The sequence below is a fragment of the Prionailurus bengalensis genome, chromosome A2 (genome assembly GCF_016509475.1).
Source record: "Prionailurus bengalensis isolate Pbe53 chromosome A2, Fcat_Pben_1.1_paternal_pri, whole genome shotgun sequence".
NCBI classification, from domain to species: Eukaryota; Metazoa; Chordata; class Mammalia; order Carnivora; family Felidae; genus Prionailurus; species Prionailurus bengalensis.
In genome coordinates this window covers 163,320,558-163,339,785 of record NC_057348.1, presented here as the reverse complement: position 1 = coordinate 163,339,785, position 19,228 = coordinate 163,320,558, and the positions used below count along the sequence as shown (strand labels likewise).

Below are 19,228 nucleotides of genomic sequence, written 5' to 3'. Positions count from 1 at the left end.
GCGGGCCCAGGACGGCCAGGCCCACGCCCCAGGCTTGCCTCGCAACGGGACTCTGTGAGGTAGTTTTGTTGTCACCTTACGTAATAGAAACAGATGCTAGAAAGTCACCATCGGCTAAAAAGAGCGTAGTGTGACCGGAAGTTGCTAGAAGTTGCAATACCGGGATTTGGTTCGTGACTGTGCAAGGCGGCTTTGAGTCGAATGTCTCTGGGCGTCCATTACTCCCCCAGGGGCAGGAGGGGATTGATTGTTTTGGGAGATTTCTGAGAACTTTTCCAGCTGTAACATGCTCTCACTGCATGATTTCCCTGGATTGAGGTGTCAGGAGACCAGGGGGGCGTGCGTAGGCCTGGCCCACCCAGGGGGTGGGTATAGGTGCTGACAGAGACCACTCTGAGGGGGTCTCAATGGGGGGGGGGGGTTGCTCCCGTTCTGGGTCTGGGGGTGGCAGGAGCCAGGCTGCCCACGCTGGGTCACAGCAGCAGTGCCCACGGCTCACAGGGCAGGGGAGGGACGCACGGGGTTGGATAAGAGGGGGGGAGGGAAGGAGTTGCCCACCTCCCACGACAGTAGAGAGACGTGGTTCTCTGTCTCTTTACTCCGTGCCTGTTTCCGGGTGCAAAATACGAGGGGAGGTCCGAAGGCTCCGACCAGGACAGACGCGCATTTTATTCGAGGTCTATGTGTGCGTAATCAAAAAGTTTATGAAACAAAGGCACCCTTATTGTGTTCTAATTCACATTTTTGTGGTTGTGTAGTCAACTAAGTCGATTTTATGATCCACTGATGGGTTTGGACTGTTCGTTTGAAAACTAATCGTGGCCAGGGGGCGCCTGGGCGGGCCAGTCGGTTAAGCGTCTGACTTCGGCTCAGGTCATGATCTCGCGGTCCGTGAGTTTGAGCCCCGCGTCGGGCTCTGGGCTGATGGCTCAGAGCCTGGAGCCTGCTTCGGATTCTGTGTCTCCGTCTCTCTGCCCCTCCCCTGCTTGTGCGCTCGTGCTCTCTCTGTCTCAAAAATAAACATTAAAAAAAGAAAAAACTAGCAGCCAGGTGCTCCCAGAGCAGCCAGGAGGAACAAATGAAAGCAGCTCCCTTCATTATGCCTAGTGCAGGAAGCCCTTGAATTCTTTTTGCGTCCTTGGTGTTGGCTGCTTACTCTGAACTCCTCGTATTTTTCAGTCCGTAACCTGGTGGCCCGGAGCAGGATGGAGGGGAATCCTTGCGGGACCTGCAGAAAGGGGGAGGGCTCATTTGGTACATAGTGTCATCGATATGGACGTTTCATACTCTGAAAATTCTGAGCCCCAAACCCTGCAGGTATCCGCTCAGCTCCTGGGCGGAGCCCCAGAGCCTCGCTGGGTAGGTGGTTGGGGGCAGAAATGAGGTCTCTCTGAGCCCCGATGCTCGTGCCAGATGCTCCTGCATAGGGCGTGTCTCAGAGCCCGCCAGCGGCACTGTGACCTTATGGAAATGTTCCCTGGGTGCCCAGTTCTACTCAGATTTATGATGCCCCTCTTGAAGTTTGGACCAAACCCGCCTGATTTCCCCTGCGGTGCCAAGCGCTGCTTGTGGGGGGCACCAGGCAGGGTGGGGGGCTCAGGTGTGACGGAGGGCCATTTGGGTCTGTGGGATGCACCCAGAAGCACCTCCACTCTCCCTCGTGGTTGGTTTTTCTGCTCCAGGAAGGGGACGTCAGAGTGTGGGAGCCCCGTAATTATAGTTCCCTAGCTGGCCAGGCAGTGTGTGGCCCCCACGGAGGGTTCAATGCCAAGGATAGCACAGTCTCGGTTGGTGGCTTGGCATTTCGTGTGTGTGTGAGTCAATAAAGCCTCTCCAGAAACCCAGACTTGGTCTTTTCAAACCCTATCTTAAGATTTGTCTCCGTAGAATAGCGAAATGCCAGGGCTGAAAACAGCGCTGGGATTAAGGGCTGTCCCTCCTGTCACAGATGGCTCCTGTGTTCAGTCTGCCCTTGCCTTCAGAAGGGCCCAGCGGTCCGAGGTAGCCCATTAGAACATCATTTCCTTTTCATAAGATCTGGGTGTTTCCCGCACTCTGAGCTGTGATCAGTCATTTATACCTCAGTATGAATGAGCTTATGAGCGCCTTTTCCAGTATCCGTTTCGTTTGGGGGAAAGACAGACTCCCGTTCGAGTCTTGCTGCGTGCCTGGCACTGTGGAGGAATGAGTCACTCAGGTGAACCAGACGAGGTCCTTGCTGTCAACCGGCTGCCGGTGTGGGAGGGACCAGGGCAGCGTGAGCAGGTGCCTGGGGGAAATTCGCACGGCGCTCACCCGGCTAGTGACGCAAGAGTGACTGCTTTCATCTCGCAGGTGAGGCGTGAACAGATGAGGCTATGATGGGACAGCGGGGCCTTTCTGAGTCTGCTGCTCTCCTTCGCGTGTGGCACGTGTTCACCAGGACAGTAAAAATAGGCCTGTTTGGGCTGTTTCCTGTTTTTCCACTCAACTCTGCTGGGATGGAAACCCTTTCCTATCCGTCTCTATCCCGCCTCCAGCTATTTTCTTTGGGGATTTCTTGTGGCGAAGTGAAGGCTCAGCTGTGTGTACAGAGCCCCCCTTCCCCCGAGTGGCCCCCCTCTCCTTCCCAGAGGCAGCCAAGATAATATGTATGTTATAAGGGTATGTAATATACCCTTAATACACACATCTATGTTATATGCCCTTAATATAAATGATTACAAATTAATACATTAGGTGTGCATAATACATAATGTACATACGCACACACACACACACACACACACACACACACACAAAGGGTTTTGTTTTAAGGACTTAGCTCATCTGTGGGACTCTTGAGTCCTAAATCCACAGGGTGGGGTGACGGTTGGGAGTTCAGGCAGGAGCTGGTGCTGAGGTCTTGGGGCAGAATTCCTACTAATTTTGAAAAGCTCGGTGGTTTTGGTTTTTTTTGTTTGTTTGCTTTTTGAGAGTGAAAGAGAGAGAAGGTGCATTAGTGCATGCAAGTAAGGGAGGGGCAGAGAGAGGGAGAGGGAGACTCCCAAAGCAGGCTCCGTGCCGTCGGCACAGAGCCTGATGCGGGGCTCGATCCCATGACCGTGAGATCGTGGCTTGAGCCGAAATCAAGAGTCGGACGCTTAGTTGACCGAGCCCCCCGGGCGCCCCTGGAAACCTCAGGTTTTGCTCTAAGGGCAAAACTGGGCGATTGGGTGAAACCCACCCACGTCAGGGAGGGTCATCTCAGACCGTAGATGCTCATCTACAAGGACCTTCACGGCAACACCTCCACTGGTGGTCGATTGAGGCACTGGAGCCTCTGGCCCGGCCAAAATGACAATAAAATTACGCATCGCAGATTCCCTGATGGCACTAGGTCGGCCGAGCCCAGAGCTCCCCCTTCTGTGACATCTCCCACCTCCCATCGCCAGGCTTGGGCAGGAAATACCCCCCTGTGGAGATATGGATTGTTCTGGATTGAGGCAGCAACCTGCCACCCAGGTGGTCCCTGTGGGTAGCCCCCCCCCACCATGGTAATGACCGAGACTTCCTCCTGGCCGACCTGAGCCCACTCAGACCCCTGGAGCCTCCTCCCCACCTGCCCTCCCTCTTCCCTTCTTCCGGGAGGAGCCGGGGGCTCGGAGACGGCAAGAAACGGGGTGATTGATTCCAGCTCCTAATCCTCGGTGGTTAACAGAGAGAGGCTGGACTCAACCCGGCCTGGACATGTGCCTCTCAGGGGTCACTCTGGGGGCCCGAGTGAGGAGGGACGGGGAGGGGACCCCGGGAATGTGGACCGGGGGCCCTCAGACCTTCCAGAGCACCAGCCAGTTCCCTCTGCACGGCGTCCTCAGCCGTAAGGCCAGGCGCCCGTGGGGCCCTTCCGAGCTTCCGTGTAGCAATAGTCGAGCAAAGGCTGCTTACGAGGCAGGGCAAGGCCCAGCTGCCTCTTAAACAAGAGGAGACCAGGAGCAGCTGGCCCTTGGTAATCCCTCCCTCGAAGGGCTGCGCACGAGGTGTCTGTCACCCTGTCCTTCGCCGTGGGGAGGGGATCGGGCCTGCTCTCTCATTACAAGGAGGGACAGCCGACGTCTGCAGAACCTTTGCAGCTTCGTTTCAGGCCGCGGTCGAGTGGAACGTGACAGGCCACCTGGGCTTTCCAGGTTGACAGTTGACCCGGGACGCGGCGGGCGGTGGGGGGGGGGGGTGTCCCGGTGATGCACCTGTGCCGTCCCCAGTCCCGAGGACAGGTGTGGCCCCCCGGCCAGTGGCCTCACCTGACAGAGTGAAGAACCGAGGCTCCCGGAGGCTAAAACGAGGGGGAGTTCTGGAGAGAAAACGGTTTCCCGCCTGGTGCTTCTGTCGTGCCAAAGAAGCCGCCGGGCGAGGAACTGGGGACGGCCGCAGGACAGGGTAGTTCCTCAGCACGGGGCAGGGTCAGGCCGCCATGCTCCCGCCCCTCCTGGGGCCCAGGGCTCCTTTCTTTGGAGAAAGGCCAGCTCGGCGCAGGGGCCCAAGTACTTTCCTTGGCACCGAGGCCCCGGGGCAGCGGGTGGGGGAGCCCAAACCAGCTGTCGAATCAGTCGGGACCCCCAGGTGGGGGGCGTGGGGCAGGCAGGGTGGCTGCAGGCGGGAAAAGGAGCGGTTTTCTTGTCTTTTTCACATCAGGAAGCCTCTCCAACTGCAGTCAGAAACCACGATGTCCTCGGTGGAAAATCAAGAATTCTGGAACTTCTCCGAGAGTTAAGTTTAGGCTTTGCCGAATTTGGCCCCTGGCCCGCCCCTGTTGCCGAGTTCCAGCGATGCAGGGTTTGTTCCTTATTTTTCGGAGAGTGGTTATATAACATGAATGTTTTCCAAAGGCCCCAACTGACCACGGCTCTGGTCGCCACCCCCCACGTTGGTACCAAGAACTGCCCGTTGGGCGGCTTTGAGGGATGGCGCTAACCCAGGCCATCTGGAGACACCTCACTCGTGCCTCCCACCTGAGGTGCTTGCCAAGGCCCTCACCGCAAGGGGTGAACTTCAAGCCACAGCAGATGAGACACAGACGAGGCTAAATCACGTGAGCAGCAGCCCTTGGCGTGACGGGGACGAGGAGAGTCGGGGACACGGGCAGGGCAGGCGCGTTCCGTGTGGAACCTGAGTGACCGAGTACCGGTGATTCTGAGGGTGCCGCTCACAGCTTTCCTGGAATCGTGCCAAGCATCCATGAGGACGCGCCTGGCATTTGTGTCGATGACCCGGGTGCTTAAGATAGAGGGGCCTCAGAAACCAATGGGATAGACAGAAGGTTAGCACTTAGGAGGCAGAGGAAAGTCACGTCAAGATAGAAAGAAGTGCGGCTGGCTCATCGCCACCTCCTCTCTGAGGCATCAACGGGGAGCATGGCTGTGCCCTCGCCCCTCTGCAGGTGCAGCCCATGTTCATGGACACCCTGCCCCCAAACCCGGAGTTTCTAAGGCAGGGGAGATGACTTAGAAGCCTGAGAATAGAAGAAAATTATGTTCGTGACGAATCGTAGAAGGTGAGAGGGTACATTTTACTTCTTGACGGGGTTCCTGATCCCAGGATGACATTTAGTTCAGCGAGGAAAAACCCAGACCTCAGGAGCTGAAAGGCATCTTCTGGAATTATCCGGTTAATCCCTCGTACTTGACAGATGAGAAGCTGAATGCAGACATGTCTGAGACCCCCTCCCTCCCCCCCCCCCCCCCGCCCAGTCCAGAGCTGGGGCTGGAACTCAGCCTTCTGGCTCCTTCCTTCCTTGCACACGGGTCGTGTTCTTGCGTGCGGAGGGACGTGGGACCCGGCTGTGCCCATCACCAGCCCTTCCCAAGCCTGGGGTGGCTCCAGATGTCGCTGGTGCCCTGTGTACTCGGGTCTGCTCAGTGGGAGTGGAGAATGAAAACCATCCTAGATGTGTTCCTTCCTCAGTAGGAATCAGCCTGCTGCTAATTGCACAGGAATGTCCTATTGTGACCCTGATATTTAAAACCCCTGGCCGGCCCTCAGGTGCAGGCCACGGGCCCCTGACATTGGCAGCCTTTCTGTTTGTCCTGTGTTTGTGCCTTCGTCAGGACTGTTCCTGGGGTATCCCAGCTGCATCAACAAAGGAGTTTTGTAAGACCAAAAGGTCAGAACCTCACCCGATCGATACGCACTTACCTCGCACCTACACTCGAGGCTAAAATATGAGTAAGACAGCCCCTGTCCTTCAGGGATTCATAAGTCAGTTGGGCACGGTATAAAATCCATTATCTTCTGGGGTTCGGGACGCGTGGCAGGGGACTGGCCCCCAAACTATGCGAAGCGTAGGCATGCCGGCATGTGGAGCGATGGCACTCGGTGATGGGACGCCGCTCTTGGCGACATCAGCGTGAATTGCTTTTGATGAACAGTAGGCCTTCAAGAGAAAGCGTCATAAGCTGCCTTGGGGCTGAAGCGCTGAACCGTACAAACCCCCACTCCTCTTTCTTGTCCCCCGAGGTTCCGCTGTGCCAAGGATACTCAGTTTGCGTCTTCCCAGCCTCTGATACCGAGTTGGGTTTTGTTCGCGGAGCTGAGCCATCGCAAGGAGGTGGTGGGATTGAGCGGAAAGAGCTCTGAGCGGGAGTGCGTGGCCCCGGGGCTGCAGGGCCTGATTGCTACTGTCCGCCTGTCTGGCTCGGGCAAGTGGCTTAACCTCTCTGACCCTCAGTATCGTCATCTGTGGACTGGGATGGTACAGCTTGCCTTCCCTACTTGTATGGGCCGCCCTAAGGACCAGAGAAAGGTTTAACAAGGACACGCTAAGGGCAGATTAATAACAGCTCTGTTGCCGATACCTTTTTTGCGGTAGAATGTTGGCTTTTGCCTGAATTTCTGAAGAGGGTAGGGATGGGGCTGTGGGGGTTAAGTGAACTATTTTTTTTTAATGGTTATATATTTTTGAGAGAGAGAGAGTATGAGCAGGGGAGGGGCAGAGAGGGGTGGTGGGGGGCGGGGACAGAGGAGCTATCAGCACAGAGCCTGATGCAGGGCTTGAATCCACGAACCATGAGATCATGACCTGAGCTGAAGTCGGACACTTAACTAAGCCACCCCCGCACCCCTAAATGAGCTACTTAAAAAAAATTTTTTTTTAACATTTATTTATTTTTGAGACAGGGAGAGACAGAGCATGAACAGGGGAGGGGCAGAGAGAGAGGGAGACACAGAATCTGAAATGGGCTCCAGGCTCCGAGCTGTCGGCACAGAGCCCGACGCGGGGCTCGAACTCACGAACTGCGAGATGATGACCTGAGCCGAAGTCGGACGCTCAACCGACTGAGCCCCCCAGGCGCGCCTCCTAAATGAGCTACTTTTAAGGTCAGCTCACATCTCAGCAATTTTTCCAAACTTAGGTCTTTTCTCTTTTATCCTTATGCTTTCCCGACAGGCGACTTTATCAGCCCAAATCCTGAAAATTCACTTTCCCCAGAGACCCTGGCAGTGGTCTCCAGAGCCTGCGGTCAAGGTCTAGGCTATAGCGTGTGCGGCTGATGACGATCCCAGAGTCTCTTGGCCGCAACCAGGTCTTAAATGTCTCCTAGCGCCTCGACATGGCCCAGCAAGGTGCCCACCTGGCACCGCGGGCGGCCTGACCGGCTGGCAGACCAGAAACGGAGGTTCAGGGACGGCGAGGAGAAGAGAAATCGGTGAGGAAAGGGTGAGGCTCTGGTGGGAATTTAAAATTTCGAAAGCCCGTAAACGGGAAGTTCCAGGAGCCTGAACCTTCTGGAATGTCAGCTGAGCTCGGAGGCCAGGCCTCCCGTTATTCCACCAGCTGATAGCCTTGTGGCCGCAGCTGCAGTTCGAGATTTTTCCCATGCCTGGTCTCCCAGGTGTGTGCTGTTTCTTGGGGAGCTCTGAGAGATGAGAGCCAAGATTAGCGTCATGGAATGTGGGGCGGAGGAACCTTCCAGCAAAGCCCGCCACTCATGCCAAGGGACTTCCCTGTGGGGATGCTTGACTGAGCAGACACACCGCAGCAGTCGGATGGCTTGGGACTTCCGTGAGCTCCCCCTGGTCAGAAATAGGGGCGGGGGACCCGCTGCGGCCCCTCCTGGCGGCCCCCCGTGGCCACGGGCCACCTGCGGCAGGAGCCGGCCCAGCATTCTGGTCTCTCCCGTTCCCAGACCGTCTTAACGTGAGTCCTTTAGCCACTGGGGCCTCAGTCGCTAGAGCGTGATGGTTCCACAAGGAACAAATGAGTGTTTGTGCGAAGGCTTCCGCGTGTGGAGACCGCCGTACTGCACAAATGTTGGAGGGTAATGATTATTTGAAACCGGAGAGGAATGTACTCATTAAAACAGGAGATAAGCATCCCACACCGTGTTCCTGCTCACTTCCCAGGGAATTGCAGCCACGTGGGGCCTGCTCGTGGGCACAGACTGCGTGCCCCCCCTCCCCCCCCCCCCCCCCGCTGGCTGCCCAGGGGAGGGGGTGCTGATCCGAACGGTGCCGTGTGCCCGCTGTGCGCCCGGCAATTGCAAGGCGGAAAGTGGGACTAGCTTTCCCCTTGCCCCTGATGAACGCAAAGCCTAGTTAGAGAAACAGACTCGTAAACGATCCTAATACGGCACGCCAAGTCCCGTCATATAGGTTAGGAGTTCGCCGTGTGAACCAGGATTGGGGGTGGTGGGGGGCGGGAAGACCAAAGCGGGTGAGGAGCTGGGGACAGTGCTGGCTAGCACTGGCCATTCACGCACGGCCCTGGGGCAGGCTCTGTGCTAGAGGCCAGCGCTGTCCTGGAGGGACTAGAGTGAAGCAGGGTCTGTTCTCCTGGGAGGGGGTGGACAGCGGCCAAAGAGCAGCCTCGAAGTGAGGTGTGTGAGGAGTTGAGACGGCGTTCCGGACCGCGTCCACAGACACGCGGCCGCGATTGGAAAAACCAGCCTGCCTGAGAACTTGCTGAAGGGAGACGGGGTTTTAAAAGCACATCAGAAACAAGGCTGCAGAGAAGCACATCAGAAACAAGGCTGCGGAGGTCGGCGGATCCACGGGGCCCGGTCTGGAGACTGCAGGGCCCGGATGAGGGCTCCTGACCGTGGCTCCTCCCGGCAGTCAGCTGTGGCCCTCCACCCGGGCTGCCGGCCCAATCACCGAGATGCCTGGACTGCACCGTCGATGGATCAGCTCCCTTCCACGGCGGGACCCAAGCTCCCCAAGTGCAACCAGGCCCGAGACCACGGACCTCAACACCAGGGAGGCTGAGTCTGGAATCTGCACGCGTAAGAGCTCATCAGCACGCACTGGTCAACCAGGGGTGGGAGCCATTGCCGAGTCCCTGGGGTGCCAGGGGAGAGGCCGGCATAATGAGACCCACGTTTTCAGGGATCACTCTTCAAGCAGAGGTTTGGAGATGGCCTGAGCGGGGTGGGGCTGAAGGTCTCAGAGAACAATTAGGCAGCCCCAGAGAGAGCTGGGGGAGGAGGATACAGACCTGGACCCCAGCAGCAAGAAGGGTGGCGGGGACAGAATGGGTTACAAGAAAGCCTGGGTACACAGGGGCGCCTGGGGTGGCTCAGTTGGTTCGGCGTCCGACTTTGGCTCAGGTCATGACCTCACTGTTCACGGGTTCGAGCCCCACGTCGGGCTCTGTGCTGACAGCTCGGAGCCTGGAGCCCGCTTCGGAGTCTGCGTCTCCCTCTCTCTCTGCCCCTCCCCTGCTTGCGCTCTGTTTCTCTCTCAAAAATAAATGGATGTTAGAAAAAAAAGAAGAAGAACAAAGTGAGATGTTTCACAGTTCCTGATCTCAAACTTACTACAGAGGTGTAGTCATCGAATCAACGTGATACCAGCACGAAGACAGACATGCAGCCCCCTGAGATAGAATACAAAGCCCAGAAGAAACCCTCACATGTGTGGCCAAGCTGAGATGTGTAGCAAAAGTGTCAACGCCATTCAGTGGGAAAAGACCGTCTTTTCTTTCATTTTTTAAATGTTTACTTATTTTTGAGTGAGGGAAAGAGCACACGCAGGGCAGGGGCGGAGAGAGCGGGGGACAGAGGATCCGAAGCGGGCTCTGGGCTGACAGCAGCGAGCCCGACGCAGGGCCCGGACTCACGAACCAGGAGATCATGACGTGAGTCGATGTCAGACCCTCAACTGACTGAGCCACCCGGATGCCCCTCTTTCTTTCTTTCTTTCTTTCTTTCTTTCTTTCTTTCTTTCTTTCTTTCTTTTCTTTCTTTCTTTCTTTTTTTTTTTTATTAATTTTTGGAGAAACAGAGAGAAACCATGAGAGGGGGAGGGGTAGCGAGAAAGGGAGAGGGAGAATCCCAAGCAGGCTCTGTGCTGTCGCTGCAGAGCCCGACTCAGGGCTCGATCCCACAAACGGTGAGACCAGGACCTGAGCTGAAATCAACCGGCTGAGCCACCCAGGGGCCCCAAAGGCAGTCTTTTGGATGCATGGTGCTGGGAACATGAATATACCCCTGGAAAACAGGGAAGGTGGGCCCTCACCTTAGACCATAGAGAAAATCTGACTCAGAACGGACCTCAGACCTCAGTGTAACAGCTACACCTAGAAAAGGTTTAGGAGACAACACAGGGGAAGAGACGCTTGACATTGGATTTGGCAGCAAAGTCTTCATCATGTCACCAAAGGCACATGCAACAAAGTAAAAACAGATAGATCGGACGGCCTCAACGTTACAAGCTTCTGGGCATCAAAGGACCCGATCGCCAGAGTGCAAAGGCAACCTACAGGATGGGAGAAAATATGCACAAAGCTTCCATCCGACAGAAGGCTGGCGTCCAGAATGCATAAAGAACTCCCACCAAATCACCAGCAAACAACCTGGTTAATAAATGGCCAAAGGACTTCCTGAGCAGACATCTTTCCAAAGAAGAGGGAACACCCGTCTCCAAATACAGTCACGTTCTGAGGTTCTGGGAGTTAGAACTCCATCCCGCGGGTTTGGGGGAGGGGGGCGTGATTCAACACCTATGTTCACGGCAGCGTTTCTCCATGGCTACAAGGCACAAGCAACCCAAGGGTCCCCTGACGGTTGAACGGATAAGCAAAATGCGGCCCGTCCATACAATGGAGCATTATTCACTTTTTAAATGTGTATTTATTTATTTTGAGAGCGAGAGGGAGTGTGCGTGCATGCGAGCAGGGGGAGGGGCGGAGAGAGAGGAGAGAGAGTACCCCACCGTCAGTGCAGATTTATAGAGACACAGTGTAGGATGCTGGGTGCCAGGCGCTGGGGGAAGGGATGGGGAGTTGTCTCACGGGGACAGAGTTTCCCTTTTGCAAGATGAGAAGGGCCGGGGGACGGATGGATGGTGGTGATGACTGCGCGGTGTGAATGCACCTAACGCTCCCAAGCTGTACACGCAAAGTGGTTAAGATCAGTAAGTCCTGTGGTATGTGTATGTTGCCACAACGAAAAAGGGAAAGAAGAAAGGTTAAGGACACAGGCAAGTTCTCCTGCTGGACTTCCCACGTGGGGCTTCTTCCCGGGGTGTGAGGGCATCCGTCAGGTGAGACCAGGGGAAGGAGGAGCAGAGCTGAGAGTGGAGTGATGCCGCGTGTGGGTCCCCGCCGCCCCTCTGTGCCACCGTGCCACCCAGCTTCGCTGAGCACTGCGCCCCAGCCGCCAGCCCGGCTCTCCCCGCCACCAGCCCCCATCATCTCTCCAGGAAGACGCGCGTCCTGGACCCCTGCCGCGAGCCCCACATTCTGTGTCCTGACACGAGGTCCTGTCCCATCAGCCTTTCCCCAGGGCGCCGAGAGTCCTGCCCTGCACGGCCGTTTTCGTCCTGGGGCATTTTCCCTCCTGCCTCTAGTCCCAGCCTCTTCTCCTCACCCCTTCCCCGGGGTGGTGGGGGGCAGTGGCCTTCTGTTCTGGAAAGGAATGTGAGCATGTTCTCCTGCTGGATGTGCTTCTGGATCTCTCTCCCGATCTTAGAGGGAGCTGGCATGTGGCGCCCCGTCCTCTGTCTCCGCTTACATCCACACCCCTCCCTGGTGGTCCGTATTTACGGAGGACTTAGGAGGGGGTGGCGATGCACACACAGAGTCAGTGAGGCCCCTGGATGAGGCCGGGTGGGCACCCGAGGGCCACTCCGCTGACCACATGCTCTCTTTCCATCCTAGGACCTGAGTTCCTTTGCCATGCCTCTCCTGGACGGAGACCTGGAGAGCTCAGAAAAGCATGCTTCTCGTAAGGTAAGCCACCTTTCTCACAACATCTCACGGCTCACCTGGGGTGCCACTGAGGCGGGACTCCCTCGGTGAGAGCCCAAGACAAACGTCCGCCTGCACATCCACCCGTGCTCCCACCTGCACATCCACTGTGCTCCCACCCGTTCATCCGCTTGTATTCCCACCTGCTCATCCACTAATACTTCCACCTGCTCATCCACCCACACTCCCACCTGCACATGCACCTGTGCTCCCACATGCAGTCCCCGCTGCTTACCCGCTGGTGCACCTGGCCGCTGCTGGGATGACCCACCTCACCTGGCCATGCCCCTCACACTTGTGGCTCTCTAATTTGAGAGCCTCCTGGGCTTTTTCCCTTTCTCTCCTCCCTCTGGGTTCAGCCATGCCCCCCCTTGTCTCCCCAAAGGAGTCCGAGATAATGTGGAAGATCAACAATAAGCAAAGAGAAGAGGCTCAAAGTATCAGTAAATGGGAGATTCGGAGACCATCCATGGCTTTCAGCTCGTCCTGTCACGGACAGCGCCCCCCCCCCCCCGCCCTCCGTTCCGGGTGTCCGTCCTTCCCTTTGGTCTCCTGGCCACTTCTCCTTGCCTCTGTCTAGCTCACTGCCAACCCTGCCCCGCTGGTCAGCCGGTGTCTCGGCAAGGCTGACGGCCGCGTGGGGTCAGGCCGCCGACAAGAAGTGTGTATCCTGTGAGCGTCAGTGGGCGCGCGGCGCGAAAGGGGAGGTCGAGGCGGCCGGCCGTCAGGAGCGAGGGTGGGGCAGAGAGCTGGGCAGCAAGTTCTTCCCGGGCCCTGTTACCCACGGCCCCGGGGCGGGGAAGGGACCTCAGGAGGGGCCCAGCCACACGGGTGCCGTGGGCAGTGTCTTGGCACGGATGTACCGGGCCGCACGACTCCGGCTCTGGGTACAGCCCGGGGTTGGGGCCGGAGCTCCAGGGCGGAGGGCTAGCCTGTTCTCTAAGCATTTTGAATTGCACACAGTTAAGGCAGCATAGCCTGGTTTAGGCCTGCGGGGTTCCGCTGGCCTCAGCAACCTGTCCCGACCGAACCAACGATCTGATTAACGGTCACCGTGGCCCAGCCCGAAGAGCCCCTCAGAGGATGCCCTCAGGAAGGAGCCACGGAGTTCCTAGCCCGGAAGGGCACGGTCTGCGGCTGCAGGGCGGGTCTTCCTCCTCGCAGGGGCTGGACGCCAGGAAGCCCATCCTCGAGGTGAAAAATCTGAGGCGGAACCTTGCATGCGGTGAAGATACACGGCGAGGACTGAGGCCTCACCCAGCCCGGCCGGCCCCCACTTTGGTGGCTCCCAGAAGGTTCCAGAGCAAAGTCATTGTCACAAATGCACGACTTGGGAGCGGAAAGGGACCATGAGGGTTTATTGCACCCCCAGCGTGTCCTTGGAATGCCGGGGGACATTGGCAATGGTGACGTCTGGGACATGGGCCTCAACAGCCCATGGCCTGGCTGGGAGAGGAGGCCCGGACTCCTGAGAAGGTAGTGAATTGTTCCAGATGGTCTGACAAGGGCACGGGACACGGAGGGACCGGAGTGCTGGTTAGCTGGGAAGGCGCTTCTGCCCTACATCTGTGGCCCGATGTAGCCTGGAGACAGGCCTCGGATGGAAGGCCGGCAGAAGAATGTGGACAGGGCGGGGAGCTTGGGATTCCCGCTGATCCTGATTCCCGAAGGCCATCCCTCGGTCTCCCCCCTGCCACCCTCACCCCGTCCCCGGAGGGCAGGCGTTCCCTCCCCCTGACCTCGAACCCTGGCAATCCTCCTTTCAATTAGACTCCAGTAGCCTCGAATTATTTGGACATAAGGCCGGCCTTTCTGAGAAGCAGAGTTAGGCCACTGCTGAGAAGAGTTTCCAAAATGCCTTGGGAGGGCTGCCCTCCTCCCCTGCCTGATTCTGCCCCTTCGTGTTAGCAATCCAGTTCCAAGCGTAGACACCCCTGTGAAGGGGAGCGTGGCTTCGATTCTGCTGACATCTAGCCCTTTCCGTGGACGTGAGGGTGGCCACAGAGGGCCACCGAGGGGCCGCCAGGCTCCTCGGGCGGAGAAGTGTGGACACAGTCGGACACCCACAGCCTCCCCTGCGTCCCAGGAGCCCTTGTGCAGCTGGATGGATGGGCTACACTTGAGCTCCCCTTGACAGGTGTTCCTGAATATTCCAGCGGCCAGCCTGGCAATCTGTCACATCAGTCATCCAGGATCTCCGGGCCTCCTCACTGGACCCCTGTCCGCGGAGCCCCCGCCCCCAGAGATGGCAGCGCTTTGTCACATACCGTGTCTCTGTGGGAAGCTTCTGGTCACCTTGACTCTGCACAGCTCTGGCGTGCAGTTCCCAGGCCAGCATCTGGGGCCAGGCCAGTGCCGGGATCTCGGGGATGGTTCAGCACCGTTGCAGCCGCTCTGGGTCAGCCGGCATGGCGCCTGGGGTGGGACGGGGCGTCTGCAGAAGGCCTGCAGCGAAGATCTGAGCACCAGGCGGCCTGGCCTTTGCCCCAGTGCCCTCCTGGCCGACGGCTGGAGAGTCTGCTCCCATTAGCTCCTGAACTGCACACATCTTGGGAGTCTCTGGGACCTTTTGTTTGTCCAGAGGCGACGCGTCGTCCGATTACATTTATCGAAGTATTGCTTCATCGCAGCCTTGCCAGCAGGCGTGAGCCATGGCCCCGTCCCCGGCAGCTTCCGTTGGCACCCGAATCAGCATCGCCCCCGCCCAGCCTGCGGGGAACAGACGGCTGGCATGCCCGGCCATCTCATCTCCCCTCTGCCAGGCAGCGTGGGCCCCCGCGGAAGAAGGGGGAGCCCGGCTGTGTCCACCATTGTTTGGCCTTTTTGGGGAGAGGTCTACTTCCCGTGGGTTCCCTCCTCCGTGTCTGACTCCGTCGGCCTGGAATTCTCAGTGCAGAATGGCATTCCAGTCAGGAGAACCCTAGGGTGCCCCTTGTTTACCAAATAAGGGCCAAGCCAGCGCTCAAGGCCCTCTGCTCCGGGCTCGTGGCGGCCACGTCGTGCCCGCCATTCTCCCTTCCCCCACAGAGCCCAACACGGGCATGTGCCCAGCAGCTCCGCCTTCTCCCTGCAGAGCCCCCCGGGGCCTTGGGGAGCACGGCAAAGTCGGGGGTCGCCTGTGGGGTTAGCCTCGCAGCTGGTTCCTAAATGTGACCGACTCTCTGCCTCCGCCCCTCAAACCTGACCTTGACTCCGTTTCGTGTCTTCCGGGCTGCTCCCACTCCCTCCAGCAGCTATTTCTGCCACTCTCGGGAGGGAGAGGGTGGAAGGGCCCTCAGGTCCCACGGCACCGCTTACCAGCTTTGTGACCTTCACCGTGCCTCCGGCTGGCCCCTTCCCCTGGCCTCGGGCTCAGGGGTGCTCAGTGAGCGATGGTGGAGGCCACCAGATGGTCTGCCCTGAGCAAATCTGTGCCATCCCCTTGCTGGAAAGCCTCGGGGAAGAGTCAGGTTCTTACACCGCAGGTGGTGTCGCGCCATAAGTCAGCCCTGCCCCCCTGACGCGCCACAAACATCAGGCAACTGTTAGTTACAAATTCATGACCAGGAGCACGGATCAAATATGCATGGCGTACTCACTGTGTGCCCGGTGCTTCCCCGCCGTCGATCCAGTCAACTTCGCACCCCGTGGGACGGCCTAGTGTCCCCCCTTGGATGGATGAGGGCCCTGGACCTTAGGTCGCTTGTCCACACCGCTGGAAACGGAGCCGTGATTCAGACTCCAGTCTCCGTGTCCAGACTCCTTGCCTGCATCGCCCCGCTGTTGGGTCACCTTCCACTCCTTGTGTGACGTTCCCCACCCCCCCACCCCCACCCCCGGCCATAGGCGCGTCTGGTCTACTGCGTGGAGAACGTCTCCTTCTTAGTCATTCTTGGGGTTCAGAACAACGTGAGGAAGCCTGAGTCCCATAGGTGGGGGGGATAGTGGCAAAATCGAGAACTCCGAGTGCAGGGAGCGGAGGTCTAAAGGCTTTCAATATCAAGGGCTAAAGAGAGAAAAAAATTCACCTCTCTATAAGGAGACGCGCTTGTGGTCTGTGACTGTTGTAGTCCCGGCCTCTGGCCCAGAAGCTCACTCGCTGAAGGGACGGACGTGGAGCCCACCTGGGCACCCCCACATGGCCCCCCGGGCCCTCTAGTATAAAGTGGGGAGTTGTAGGGAGAAGTGACTTGTGGTTGAGGGTCACTGAGGCCCCCCTCAGCTCCACCCCCACTCCCGGGAGATGCATAACCTCCAGCGAGGAGTCGTAAGCCCAGTTCGGGGCGCCCTCTGGTGGGGGAAGAGCTCACAGGGGCCCTGGGTCACTCAGACACCCCCGGGGACAGAGGCCAGAGCCCCACAGATGCTACCTCTGGTCGTGTGCGTGCCCTCATGCCCTCACCTATCTTTGCGAGCCTGTGGCCACCAGCTGGGTGGCATCGCGGGGTCTCGGCACGCTGGGCGGTTCCCTGCCCGGCCTCCTCCTCACCCCGTGAGCCCCGTGGACCCGTCGCTGTTCTTTCCCTACCGTGGGACCGGGTAGGCCCTGAGGTCCTTCTGGCCCCCGTGTTGCAAGCTTGCCAAACCGACAGGAGCAAACGAACGCGCAGAGGGTAGCTCCTGCGACTCGGGGGCGGGCGGGCGGGCGTGACGCCTCGGCTTACAGATGAGGAAACTGAGGCACGACGAGACTAAGTTGTGCACAGGGAGGCCCAGTGAGGGGTGAGTCGGGGTCAGACCCTCTCGCTCAGGCTGCAGGTGTAGCTCCGGCTTCCGACGTCCGTCCAAGTGCGTGAGTCACGTGCCCCGGCTTGACGCCGTGGACGGAGTCGTCGTTTCTCAAACCGTAACTACAAGGTCTGGTCACCAGCGAACTGGGCCTTGTTAACTTCCTTCCTGAGCCCTGTCACCAGCCCCAGTCATCCTAATGCCACAGCAGCTTGGGGGGGCGGGGGGGGAGGAATTCAAGCCCCAGGCCGGCCGTGGTTCAGGCCTTAGAGGTATACGTTTCCTCCTCTGAATTTTTTTAAATTCTATGAATTAAGTTACCTCTCTATTAAATTATTTATTAACTTATTTGTTTTAGGGAGGGCAAGAGCAGGGAAGGGGCAGAGGGAGAGGGAGAGAGAATCGTAAGCAGCCTTTCTGCTGCCAGCACCGAGCCTGACGCGGGGCTCGATCCCGTGACCCTGGGATCGCGACCTGAGCCGGAATCAGGTCGACCGACCGAGCCACCCAGGCGCCCCTGTGTTTCCTCCTTCGAAGAGGGCCAAGAGACCATCGTGCCAGGGTAGTCAGACCTCGAGAGGGACAGACGTGAGGCGTGAAGAAGTAGACGCCAGGAGACAGACCCACAAATAGGATAAAGGGGTCGCTGCCTTTTCCGTGCTCGTCTCCTCCAGGAAGCCCCTTCTAGAGGGCTGGGTGGAGGACAGCGGAGCCCTGGGTGGTGCTGACGGGCCTGTGGACGGGCCATCCTGGGTCGGGTCCTTTCCTCCAGCCCGTGGGGTTGCTCCCGGTGTGTGTAGAAGAGCTCGGGGCCGTCTCTGGGGCGGGGTGCCACGAAGGTGCAGCCCGGCGGCGGTGAATATGGGGAGGGACCGGTCCAGCCGCGACGGGTCCGGCGCGGGGCTGAGGTCTGAGTGCCCGTGCTCGGAGTGACCCCTCTGTTTGTCTGTCTCTCCCCAGGTGGACAGCCCCTGCAGCTCGGGCAGCCCCTCCAAAGGGTTCTTCTCTCGAGGCCCCCAGCACCGGCCCTCCAGCCCCGTGTCTGCTCCCGTGAGGCCCAAGGCCAGCCCCGGCTCTCCCAAAACCGTGTTCCCGTTTTCCTGCCAGGAGTCCCCTCCGCGCTCCCCACGCCGCATGAGCTTCAGTGGGATCTTTCGCTCCTCCTCCAAAGAATCTTCCCCCAACTCCAACCCGTCTACCTCGCCCGGGGGCATCAGGTTCTTCTCCCGCTCCAGAAAAAGTAAGACATTGATGCTATTGTTTCAGGTGGGTGCCGGGCTGCTGGGGACCTTCCTACGGCCCGCGGGGCCACGGTGCCATTTGCGGGGCGCCCAGGCTGGCTGGGTGGCTGTCGGTGACTTGGTGCTGAGTACCTATGTCTGTGGCCGTCCCCCAAGAACAGCCGTCGCCCCGGAACACTGCCGCTTTCCACCTGTCACTCTCTCCCTGGACTAAGGCGTCGGTTCGAGGCTAACCAGAAACATCCCGGTACTCACAGTGTGACTTCTAAGGACAGCCGCAGACACTCTGGCCGGCAGCCTTCCCTGAAATCAGCAGTGCTGTGGTCTGCCAGAGGTGGCCCTCGTGGCCCGTGGCTGGTTTCGTGGGGTTTGAGCGTCCCTGTTTCTGACAGATCCTCACTTTCTGTTCTGGGCTGTGGGCAGGTGGGGTTGATCTAGAGAAACAAGGGAAGGAAACGTATGCTTAAGAGAGAGTTGAGGCTCGTGAGTGTTTGTGAGCGGAGGAGAAAATACTCTCCACGGAGCACTGTTGATCATAAGTGGAAATGCACGAGGCAACCTGTAAAGGAGACGGAGTTTTTCTCCTCCCCCCGTGTCTCAGCGCATCGCCCCGCGCCTTCTGAGTTTTTCTGATGACAGAAAGCTCCTGTTGGGGAGGGCAGTGACTTGAGGTCGTCTCTTCCCAGCCTGCATTTGCACTCAGGACCTGCAGGCTAAAGCGATACTCGATCTGCAAGGCCGGGACACGCGGTGCAAATTCAGACTCTGTGATTTGCAAGGAGGGGGTGGGGAACGCTTTTCTTTTCTTTTCTTTTCTTTTCTTTTCTTTTCTTTTCTTTTCTTTTCTTTCTTTTCTTTTCTTTTCTTTTTTGTGGTGTGGGGTATTGTTGCCAGTACCCCTGAAGTCATCCCCCTCGATGAGCAGACCTAAGCATAAATTCACAGATGTCATATGACACAGTGGCCCTCCAGGGGACATCGAGGGGGCAACATGTAGTTGGGAACTATATATACAAAGCCCACGAGGGAGGCCTGTGTCCCAGCACCGATGTCCTCGTGTGCTAGGAAGCATCCCCAG

At 58.2% G+C, this 19,228-nt stretch overlaps 1 protein-coding gene across 1 annotated transcript in view; it reads left to right on the top strand.

Annotated features, from left to right (window-relative positions):
- Positions 1-19,228, top strand: part of PRKAG2 (protein kinase AMP-activated non-catalytic subunit gamma 2) — a 260,976-nt gene that overhangs the window by 62,211 nt on the left and 179,537 nt on the right. Inside the window, 2 exon segments of the mRNA XM_043589972.1 lie at positions 12,113-12,184; positions 17,870-18,149. Coding sequence (XP_043445907.1) covers positions 12,113-12,184; positions 17,870-18,149 — 352 coding nt within the window.